Source organism: Dermacentor andersoni, chromosome 6 (genome assembly GCF_023375885.2).
Source record: "Dermacentor andersoni chromosome 6, qqDerAnde1_hic_scaffold, whole genome shotgun sequence".
Classification (NCBI taxonomy): domain Eukaryota; kingdom Metazoa; phylum Arthropoda; class Arachnida; order Ixodida; family Ixodidae; genus Dermacentor; species Dermacentor andersoni.
This window is the reverse complement of record NC_092819.1, coordinates 17,488,573-17,501,024: the sequence shown is the minus strand read 5'-3', so window position 1 is coordinate 17,501,024 and position 12,452 is coordinate 17,488,573. Positions and strand designations below refer to the sequence as shown.

General features: G+C 42.6%; 1 protein-coding gene across 1 annotated transcript in view; it reads right to left on the bottom strand.

The window, feature by feature from the left end:
* The window catches only part of shop (sulfite oxidase), a 31,274-nt gene that overhangs the window by 4,893 nt on the left and 13,929 nt on the right, over window positions 1-12,452 (bottom strand). The window contains exon 5 of the mRNA XM_050169930.3: window positions 10,764-10,973. Within this exon, the coding sequence (XP_050025887.1) occupies window positions 10,764-10,973 (210 nt within the window). The remainder of the gene's footprint in view (window positions 1-10,763; window positions 10,974-12,452) is intronic.

Below are 12,452 nucleotides of genomic sequence, written 5' to 3'. Positions count from 1 at the left end.
GAAAGATGTGGTTTCATGCCATGTCAACGGTATCTTCACATCAGTGGTATGAATGAAGTGAAGCCAACCATGCTTTCGCGTTCACTCCACCCCTGTGGCTGATAGGGTCGGCCACAGTGGGACGACGCTATCATGAAAAGCGTCGACAGCAGAGAGCAAATGGTTTGTCTGCCTCTCGCTTCAACGTGTCTCCAAAACTCGAGATTCCACAACCTCCTGTACTAAACGTGCAGGAAGACAGTGCACATGATGCCTTGCCACCTTGACACACCCACTCCTTGCACACGTGGCAGATTACCTCTAAAACGGGGCACAAGCTGCCTATGCGGTTGTGGCTGACAGCCATGCATTTGCAGCCTTTGCATGGCTGACAGCCATGCAAAGCCACGGCCATGCCAGAAAAGGAGATGTGCACCAACCTGGCCCCCACTTCCTTCCCCCTCTTCTCCCCTCCTGCGATCCTGATCGCATTATCGCGAGCAAGCTCGCCTTTCTCGCTGTTCGCGCAATAGGCCGGCACTCATCAAGCCACCATCCTCCTAGGCTTACCCTGCGCTTGCTGTCACTTATCAAATGCGTACAGTGATGGGGGTGCAATAGTATCTTATCGTACTTGGACTTTAGACTGAACATGATGCTGCTCTGCTTTGGCTGTCACTCTTGGTCGCGTGTTGCTCGATTTGAGAGGTGTGTTCGCAAGCAGCCGCTTGTAATTCAACCACTTCACCATCTGCATCCGCGGCAGTTGCCATTTATTGTCTCGGTATTTCTTGGCAGTGGCACTGAAATTTCGTTATATTGAAATTGTGTATCACACTTTGTTATTTTGAATGTCTAAATACATGATGTTCTATGGACTATAAATTATAAAAAATTAAATAATTATACTGAGAACTTCGTTATATTGAAGTTTGTTATATCGAGATTTAACTGTATTCTGGCAACACCGTGCCATTTCACTTACAAGTACTGTTGTATTTCTGATTAGTTAATTAATCTCTCAATATAACAAAAGTGAAGCAAAGCTTGTGTACTGTGACTGTTCAGGTAATGCAAATAGCATTATTTTTTAGATGAAGCTGTTCTCTTGGGGAAACTCGGGCTGCAGCAGGGACGCGAAACTCTTTAGGACAACACATGCAACAGCCGAGGCAAAGCAAAGGCAGTTGCAAATGCTGCAACACATATCAAACCGCAGCTCAACATTCATGTTCGGCAGCCCGCTTTTGCTCAAGCCAAGCAACTTGGGTTTCTGCGTTCTTCACATTTTTCTTGGCATAGCAATGGCGGCCAGCCTTGGCAAATTGCCGCTTGTGCTCATTCTTTGAGGGTATGCACCTTCGTGGGGAGGGGCATCTTGCTGCACAGCGGAGTGCTGGGAACTTTTGGTGGGAAACAGCCTTGTAGAGTGACATGGACTCAATGCCACATGCGCTCACTAATTCCCACACACCTCGATGTGTGTGTCTAGAAATCCACAGGCGCCTAGGGCAGAGCGAGCACAATGTATTTCTCTAGAGTGTTCTTGGAGCGACGCAAACACAGCAGGACTACACTCGAGCAGACCCTCACGCTATCACAAGGCTTGCTGTTTTTTCCAATGTAAATTATTCACTATGTATGTTCTTAAGAGGAAGCTTTAGCTCGGGCCCAACTCCGACGCGGCCTATTCAAATACATGTAAAAACGCAAAAACGTTTTTCTGAGATAAGCCCTGGACCGATTTTAATGAAATTTGTTGCATTTGAGAGAGAAAGTTAAATTCTAGTGACTGTTGGAAGCGGAATTCTGATTTAGGGCTTGAATTTTGTTAAAAAGATTTTCAAAAATACAGAAGTTTGAAAAAAAATAGAAGCACGAAGTTTACAAACTAATAGCTCTGCATCAAAAACAGATATCGCGATTCTGTAAACGGCATCCATTAGGCCATTCGAAGCGGACAAATTTGATATGTCATTTTACATCTTACATGAATTTGTTACGTTATTTACGAGGGTTCTGCAAACGTTGTAATAACACATTTACACATTTTTTGAGGTTCATGTGTAACATATCAATTTTGTCCGCTTTAGATGTGCTATCAGATACAATTCACAGAATTGCGATATCATTTTTTCTTGCTCGGTTACGGAGTTGTAAACTTGATAGTTTCGTTTTCTGAAAATTTGCGATTTTTGCCAATTTTTTATAAAAGATTGACAACCTAAATCGAAAATTCGAAACCAACAGTCACTAGATTTTAAGTTTTCCTTTTAAATGCAGCAAACTCCGTCAAATTTGGTGCAGTGGTTGCCGAGAAAAACGAATTCTCCTTTTGCATGTATTTAGATAGGAGCGCCCAAGCTAAAGCTTCCTCTTAATTCAGCCCACCAGCTAACTATTCATGCGTATTATTCTTTATTCAAAACTTAAGTGCCAGTGTGCAGTCTTGCAGAACATTGGTGCTCCCGCCAGTTCTGGGTGCTTTGCGAAAATGGGTCTGACACTGCCAAGAATGCTATTTGCAGTAATATAAGTTACTTTCAAATATACTCGCTCAGTGGCCTAACATAGTGTGACAAATACCAGTAAAGTTGTTTTCAAGTACACATTTGAGGTACAGACTTTACAGAGGTAGAAACCTAACCTAAACAACTCGGACATGAATTAGATTTCTTTGTTCATCCTATCAACAGTCACAGTGCTAAAGCAGATGACTGCAGCAAATTGATAACTGTTTTGCAGAAGTAACAGCCTCTAGTGTCCATCAGTATGTTGTAAAGAGTCTATTTTCATTGGGTTAAACGGCACTAAAGAAGAATATCAAGTTAGGGTTACTCTAACCATGAGGAGAGGATTGCTCATCTACAAAGAAATGCAAAAAAAAAAAAAAAAGTGATGATGTCACTTTGCTCTTCTCATGCCAGCTTCTTGTGTCTTTGTGGGTTCTTAATCCTAAAACAGGCCCTGAAACACTTTTCTAACTAATCATAAAATGGCCTCACTATTAAAGGATGTCGTGTCACGAATCTACTGCAATTTTTTTCTCTTTAATCCTGCAAAATAAGCATAGCTGGAGTTAGTTATCACACCGATTTGAGGCTTTCTCTCTCCTTTCTTCTCCATTAGCACATTGGAAACAACACAGGAGGAATGGCAAAGAAGCAAAGTCTCGACCAAAAGGTTTTTTTTTTTTTTCCTTTACGATGCTACTTTTGGTTCAGGCGTGCACAGTACTCTTTTGGCGCAAGATGGGCACTTGAGCTGTGTCGATCATAGAGACCATCAGAGCAAGTAGTTGACGGTGCGTTTTGCTGGCGAGACACTCTGTGGCACAATATCTATGCTATGCAACGAACGCAGCCACACGGAACTGTGTTGTGTATACATTGTGGAAGGTAGGGCTGGGCATGCTACGTGGTGTGGACTGGCTTTGTCCTGCACCAGCTTACGCTTTTTGAAGCGTAAGGCACTTAGCTAGGAGTGAGTGCATGCTGCTGTTCGCAAGGTGCAGCGGGCGCAAGGCATAACTCGAACTCTGATATCTTGAAAGATCTGTCAAGTCGAATTTTTTTATGGCTGTGGTGTCAACCTATGCGTTTTTCACCTCTTATCCTAAAAAATATTTTGTGCCGAACTCCGGATAGCTTGAAATCTTCACTCCTAAAAGATTTAAAAAAAAGAAAAGCTATGGGGCAGCCTCGGCAGCACTCGTTTTCCACCTGGCGGCAGCTCACTAGCTGAGCCAGACACTGCGCCAGGCCACGCTAGTCAGTGACGTAACAATGTGGTCATCATGATCATCATCAGCCTGGCTACACCCACTGCAGGGCAAAGGCCTTTCCCATACTTCTCCAACTACCCCGCTCATGTGCTAATTGTGGCCATGTTGTCCCTGCAAGCTTCTTAATCTCATCCACCCACCTAACTTCCTGCCACCCCCTGCTACGCTTCCCTTCTCTTGGAATCCAGTCCGTAACCCTTAATGACCATCGGTTATCTTCCCTCCTCATTACATGCCCAGCCCATGCCCATTTCTTTTTCTTGATTTCAACTAAGACATCATTAACTCTCATTTGTTCCCTCACCCAATCTGCTCTCTTCTTATCCCTTAACATTACATCCATCATTCTTCTTTCCATAGCTCATTGCGTCATCCTCAATTTAAGTAGAACCCTTTTCGTAAGCCTCCAGGTTTCTGCCCCGTAGGTGAGTACTGGTATGACACAGCTGTTATACACTTTTCTCATGAGGGACACCCCAGCCCATTTTTATTCTGATTATTTCAGTCTTATGATCCGGATCCACAGTCACTACTTGCCCTAAGTAGATGTATTCCCTTACCACTTCCAGTGCCTCACTACCTATCGTAAACTGCTGTTCTCTTCAGAGACTGTTAAACATTACTTTAGTTTTCTGCAGATTAATTTTTAGACCTACCCTTCTGCTTTGCCTGTCCAGGTCAGTGAGCATGCATTGAAATTGGTCCCCATGAGTTGCTAAGCAAGGCAATATCATCAGCGAATCACAAGTTACTAAGGTATTCTCCATTAACTCTTATCCCCAATTCTTCCCAATCCAGGTCTCTGAATACCTCCTATAAATACGCTGTGAATAGCATAGGAGAGATCGTATCTCCCTGCCTGATGCCCTTCTTTATTGGGATTTTGTTGCTTTCTTTATGGAGGCTACGGTGGCTGTGGAGCCGCTATAGATATCTTCCAGTATCTTTACATATGGCTCATCTACACCCTGATTCTGTAGTGCCTTCATGACTGCTGAGGTTTCGACTGAATCAAATGCTTTTTCGTAATCAATGAAGGCTATATATAAGGGTTGGTTATATTCCGCACATTTCTCTATCACCTGATTGATAGTGTGAATATGGTCTATTGTTGAGTAGCCTTTACGGAATCCTGCCTGGTCCTTTGGTTGACAGAAATCTAAGGTATTCCTGATTCTATTTGCGATTACCTTAGTAAATACTTTGTAGGCAACGGACAGTAAGCTGATCGGTCTATAATTTTTTCAAGTCTTTGGCGTCCCCTTTCTTATGGATTAGGATTATGTTAGCGTTCCAAGATTACAGTACGCTCGAGGTCATGAGGCATTGTGCATATAGGGTGGCCAGTCTTTCTAGAACAATGTTCCCACCATCCTTCAACAAATCTGCTGTTACCTGATCCTCCCCAGCTGCCTTCCCCCTTTGCATAGCTCCCAAAGCTTTCTTTACTTCTTCCGGCGTTACCTGTGGGATTTCAAATTCCTCTAGACTATTCCCTCTTCCATTATTGTCATGGGTGCCACTGCTACTGTATAAATCTCTACAGAACTCCTCAGCCACTTGAACTATCTTATCCATATTAGTAATGATATTGCCGTATTTGTCTCTTAACGCATACATCTGATTCTTGCCTATTCCTAGTTTTTCCTTCACTGCTTTCAGGCTTCCTCCATTCCTGAGAAGATGCTCAATTCTATCCATATTATACTTTCTTATGTCAGCTATCTTACGCTTATTGATTAACTTGGAAGGTTCTGCCAATTCTATTCTAGCTGTAGGGTTAGAGGCTCTCAAACATTGGTGTTTCTTAATCAGATCTTTCGTCTCCTGTGACAGCTTACCGGTATCCTGTCTAATGAAGTTACCATCGACTTCTATTGTACACTCCTGAATGATGCCCATAAGATTGTCGTTCATTGCTTCAACACTAAGGTCCTCTTCCTGAGTTAAAGTCGAATTTATTTTATTTGCAATACTGCCAGTCTCAGTGAGACCAAAGCAGAGGGGCAGAGTTTTACAGAAAGAAACAAACAGGTCATGTTGCATGGTACAGTAAAAGAAAGAAAGAAAAAAGGAAAAAGCTTCCTTAACTACTGCAGAAATCACCAATGATACAATACTTTTGGTTGGTATAACAATATGGCTTTAACAATATAACAATGTAGTTGGTATAACAATATAACAATATTGTATTACTACAATTTATATAAAAAATAGCGAATGCGTGACCCCTGTAAGATTAGAGAACTTGTACAGCTAACAGATAACCGCGCAGAAGCGGCCAGTTTGGTGGTTGAAATGCAGAAATTCCACGCACAGAAATAAGTATTACAGTTTAAGATATGTGGCCGTGTTAAGTGGCGTCTTCTCTGTTTGATGTTTCTAGTAGGTTGATGAACGATGAAAGTGATGGAGAAGAAACTATGTCTGAGTGGAGAAGATTCCATTCTCTGATCGCACGTGGGAAAAGTGAAAACTTGAACATGTAACTGCGAACACTGTACTGGTTTAGTGTAACTGGGTGATTTTTTCGCGATAGACGTGATGTAGACAAAGTAACGTGCTTAGTTCGGTCTATCTTACAACTGTCGTGCATTAGTTGGTAGATTAATTTTAAGCAGGCTTGTCTGGCCCTAACAGATAGTGTTTTGAAACCTGCATCAGCTAAGAGGTTTGTAGGGAAGTCATAGGGCCTGTATTTGTTAAAAATGAACCTCACACCTTTTCTTTGCACCTTTTCTAGTTTTGATCTGTTAGTTGATGTGTGCGGAAACCAGATGATGTTAGCGTATTCTAAGACGGGGCAAACAAAAGTTGTATAGGCTAGTAGTCTGGTGTGTTTCGGTGCAAGGAGTAAACATCGTCTAAGGGAAAAAAGCTTGCGTAATGCGACTGAGGTAATATTATCAATATGTAAGTTCCATGAAAGGTCAGAAGAAAATGTCAAACCTAGGTATTTGTGGTTATTTACTTTATTCATGCAAGTGTCACTGAGGGTGTAAGAAAATTCCGAAAGCTTCTTTTTTGTTGTAAAGGACATGCATACAGATTTAGTGGTGCTAATTGACATTTGCCATTCTTTACACCAACTGGACACCAAATCAAGTGTTCTGTTTAATAATAAGTGGTCTGCGCAACCGACAATTTCTTTATAAATAATATAATCATCCGCGAAGTGCTTAATGTCACATTCAATGTTAGCAGCAATGTCGTTAATAAAGATAAAAAATAGCAATGGGCCCATTACTGACCCTTGGGGAACACTGGAGGTGACAGCTACAGACCTGTAAGGGGTGTCATCTACAATAACATACTGCGTTCGATGTGATAAGAAGTTTTTTATCCACGCAGTAATCTGACCACCTCCGATTGCAGACTCTAGTTTTGCAACTAATTTTACATGGCTTACACAATCAAAACTGAAGTCGAGGAGGATCATGTCTGCCTTGCTTTGGTTGTTAGGTTGAGCGCAAGGTCATGCACCACTTCGGTTAGTTGCGTGACCGTTGAGAGGCCACTTCTAAAGTCGTGTTGTTGAGGTATTAATATATGTTCTTGCTCATGCCTGTTCTGTAGCTTAATCCGGAATTCCTCTATTTCCCCTCTTACCACTAACTCATTGATTGGCTTCTTATGTACCAGTTTCTTCCGTTCCCTCTTCAAGTCTGGGCTAATTCGAGATTTTACCATCCTATCGTCACTGCAGCACACCTTGCCAAGCACGTCCACATCTTGTATGATGCCAGGGTTAGCACAGAGTATGAGGTCTATTTCATTTCTAGTCTCGCCATTCGGGCTCCTCCACGTCCACTTATGGTTATCCCGATTGCGGAAGAAGGTATTCATTATCCACAAATTATTCCGTTCTGCAAACTCTACTGATAACTCTCCCCTGCTATTCCTAGAACTTATGCCATATTCCCCCACTGACTTGTCTCCAGCCTGCTTCTTGCCTACCCTGGCATTGAAGTCGCCCATTAGTATAGTGTATTTTGTTTTGACTTTATCCATTGCCGATTCCACATCTTCATAGACGCTTTCGACTTGCTGGTCATCATGACTGGATTTAGGCACGTAGACCTGTACGACCTTCAATTTGTACCTCTAATTAAGTTTCACAACAAGACCTGCCACCCTCTCGTTGATGCTATAGAGTTCCTGTATGTTACCAGCTATGTCCTTATTAATCAGGTATCCAACTCCTAGTTCTCGTCTCTCTGCTAAGCCTCAGTAGTACAGGATGTGCCCGCTCTTTAGCATTGTATATGCTTCAGTTGTCCTTGTAACCTCACTGAGCCCTATTATATCCCATTTAATGCCCACTAATTCCTCCAATAGCACAGCTAGACTCGCCTCACTAGATAACATTCTAGTGTTAAACGTTGCCAGGTTCAGATTGCCAGGTTCAGTTGGTGCGCGTCTCCGCTGTGGCTGTAAGCGTGGCTGAGCGCATACGCAGCAATGCACCCTGCTTTAAAGCTAATCTACTGCGTGTGCAAAGAGCGGACGTGCCGAGATGGCGTGGCATCACATAAGCTGTCTTACTGCGCGTTTAGTATTGGAGGTTGCGTAATCTCGAGTTTCCGTGACACATTGGAGTGAGAGATGAAGCATTCGCTCCCCGCTCCCACGACAGCGTCGTCCCAGTGCGGGCAATGCTATCAGCCACGGAGGCGGAGTACACGCTAAAGCGTGGCTGGCTTTGCTTAATTCATACCGCTGATGTGAATATATCGTTGAAGTGGCATGATACCGTATCATTTGTCACCGACTCCCAAATTTATCAAAATGAATTGTTTTATCATTAAAATTTACTTTTGTTGTGATGGAAATTATATGGACACTCCAGGCACATTTCTGCCATCGCCGTCACCGTGATGATATGTATGAGTGAAAGCATGTGAGGGTGAGCTGGCGAACGCAGTTAAATCTCGCCTGCACGAGGAACAGGGCCCGGATGCGTGCCCTCTCCAGTGGTGTGCGAGGCAGGGGGTGAGGCGAGGGAGAAGGGGCGTTCTTCTCCGGTGGCTGCTATGGTGCCTCGATGTCCTCCTCGCCCACTGCTCCATACAGATTGGACACAACTGCAGAGTCTACTACAGCGTTGACCACATGAATCGCGGAAGCCATAGTAGACGCCTTTGGTGGACGCCGTATGGACGCGTTGCCAGCACTCGTGTCTTGAAAGCGTTCTGTGACGTGGCTAAAGCGCACGCGTGGGCCTCATCTTCAAAGCAATCTGCAATGTTTGCAGAGTGAGCGTAGTGCCGGCAGCTTCGTATGTGCTGTGCTTTCGACGTTTTGTACGTGTTGAAGTGACACATGCATGGAGGTCAATTGGCTCGCAGCTGCTGCCACGATTCCTAATTCCAGCGTTTTCACCAACGGTTTCCGCTGTCATCGAGCAATGTGTGTTCATGTTTACCATTGCGCACGTGACACCATGCTGGTAATTTAGTTAACACGTTGACGGGCTAGTTGGTTTGAATCCATGATAGAATGTGTAAGCACAACTGAACAAGGACATAGAAAGAAGTAGACACACAAAGACAGTGTTGTCTCCGTGTGTCTGTTTCTTTCTACGTCTTTGTTGAGTCACACTTACATATTCTATCATTGTTAATTTATTTAGTAAGTGAATGTTCATAACTTTATAAGGCCGATAAAACTACTATCCTTACTTCGTACAGCTATCTACTAATTTGCTATCGCGATCAGTGCTTCACCTTTACGATGGAACTAAGATTTTTTTCGGATGTTTGATGATTAGGAAAATTCTGCGGCCACTTTCCATGTATGAAAAATCGGTCGGTGACAGTACTTATTTGCATAAAAGGTCGAATTTCAATACATCGAATTTTCGATATAACAAAGCAAATTGCCAATTTTGCCTTCTTTGTTATATCGAGGTTTAACTGTAGTGCCACTCTTTAGTGTCACTTTAGAGAGCAATCTCAACTGCTGCAGTGCAATGTGGGAAGCAAGGAAGATTAGTGTTGCAGAGGAGTCCATATTTTCAGTCCATCTCCTCATGCTGCAAAAGAGAAGAATCGTACTGCCTTTGTGATTTAACTGTTGTGCTACGCTGTAGCAGCAAATATTACAAAACATTTTTCAGCCAGCTGGACTGTTAGATAGGCAGTTCATAAGTCCCTAAATTTCTAAGACCATCATTTATTCCACAAACAATGCACAAAACTTCTAAGTACCAGTGTGTTGTGTGCATTTTAACTGCAACTGGGCAAAGGACTGCAGTGGTGTGGTATTTGTAAATCAAGGTACAGAAAATGACAGAAGAAAGGACAGTATGATCAGATGATGAACGTAGAGCCATGTTTTCAGGAATTTCTTTTGCAGAATACTGCAAACATTATGTAGTTTTAATCGTAGTACTTAAGAAGAATCAATAGCAAAGTACTGTACTCCATACACTGGACAGTCAGACCATGACATTAAATAGGTCTTAAATATGTCATGCCAAAATGACATTTACTGCATTGGTAGAGCAATGTGGTTCTTCCCTGACAACACTTATATTTACCGTACTAGTTCTGCAGAAACCCGCAAGGTGGAGAGAAGTAATTAATGAAGGGAAAATCAGACATCCACCCATTGCTATAAACGGGTGGATGTCTGATTTTCCCTTTATTATTTACTTACATTTACGTTTCTGTGGAAGGTACAAACATGCGTACCAATCTTAAAATATACGCTTACCATGCTGTATTAATTATACACATTATTTCTTTTGACACCAATCTCACAGAAAAGGGAGTGCTATATTCTATACTATAATTTCCTGGAGCAACAAAATATTGTGTGGGTACACCAATATAAGAGTGCATCAATGAAAATTTGTATGCATCAATGATATTTGCATGTTCTTTGCCATGATGATAGTAACACTTCACTGAACACGTATGTGTACTTAGTTTGCAGAGGTAGCTAAAACATTCTACAAGTCTCAAGTCTTAAATTTTGAAAAACATTATGCGCTGACCTTTGGATCCAGACCCTTATTTGCTGGAAAAGAGGAACCGTAGGGTGTCCCCGTAGGGTCCGTGTCCAAGCCCTCCATGACAATGTGCTGGATGCGCTCATCGGAAAGGTCAACTCCAAGATAATGCAGTACATCCACCAGTCTTGCCCCAGACCAGGTCGCATTGCCAATGGCACAAGGACCCCAGTCAAGGCCTTTAACTTTTTTTATCTGCATGGAAAAAACACTGGCTGTGTCATCAATGGCTCCTCTGATCTGGCCTGCATTGACCACACAGACGTTGGCTCACTTATTCTGGTAAATTAGCTATGCTTAGTCATCACAGAGAGGTAAACTGCCTGCCTATTTTATACATTCATAGTTAAGTTAGGCTGAGCGCTGTTGACAGTACTCTTTAGACAGTAACAAGTGCCATGTCAACAGCATGTGATATAACCAGTACTCCAAATGCTGGATTGCAAAGATTGCTTTGGTGAATCGACTTCCCAGCCATTTTGTATGAAATCTACAATTTGCAGCAGCTTTCTCCTGGTATTTCTTGTCCGAGCAGCTGGCTTTAGTTTATTATTACTCCATGTCATAGACAAATTAAAAATGCCATTTGAACTGGTAGTGATAACGTTTATTAAATACAGTCTACACTGGAAGCTAAAAAATGATCAACACTAATTTACCCCCTCAATTGCTGTTCTACAATAATGAATGTCAAATCAATACACAGTCTTCAAACTTCCTCATGTGATTAGTTGCCCAACAAAAGTGAGCAACCTTGCATCTCTGCGATTTCATGCATTACTGTAAATGCGATAGAGAGAGCAATGTTCATCAAACCCTGGCCTGTGGGCCCCTAGGATTCTGCATAATGTTGAGCGCCATTGTGTAACAACCTGACAGTGTGACTGACACAGAGTGACTGACACATAGTCAAGTGTCACCTATTAACATTAAAGGAGTACTGGACACAATATATTTGCCCTTTTTCTTGTTTCTTTATGGCTAATCGACCCAGTAACTGCAGTATAAAAGCTCAATTTCTAGAGAGTGCAATAAGACGATAAATTGCATTAACGTTTCATTCAACCAGTTTAATGTGTGTGCTAAATGCAGCATGGCTTCATACGTCAAGCAGGAGGATGGTTACATCTCCAAAAATGGCAGTGGTGGTCCTGCAGTCCATGACTGCACCATTAAAGGCCAACTACACTGAGCACTCGAGATTAGGACGTGCGAGGAGGTGAGACAGAAGACCCCCTGAGTTGCCAGAGAAGCGACAGCGGTAGGGCACTGAGTCGAATGCGAAGTGTAGAATGAAAAAGGGTGGAAGGGCCAGTATAGCAGCATGCGACCAGCTTTCAGCCACACAGCCCAAGTGTGGTCTTCAACCACTACACTGAGATAAATGGTACATGAACGAGACATCTGACATAGAATATTCTATATGATGCAACACTGTACACATTGATTCAGGTGTAGGTGTAACAGGAAACAAAAAGCAGACACGGCTGTTCTTATACAAAATCACAAGTGGCTTCATGATTAGAATATGGTGCAGGCAGCTTTGTTCTGAAGGTGCAACACTGGCTTCCTCATTAATCACAGGGCGCAAATGTTAAAGGACTTAATATAACCATGGCAAGATAACACACTTTCAGCTGTTGTGCATCATGCACTTAGCATGATGTATGTTTT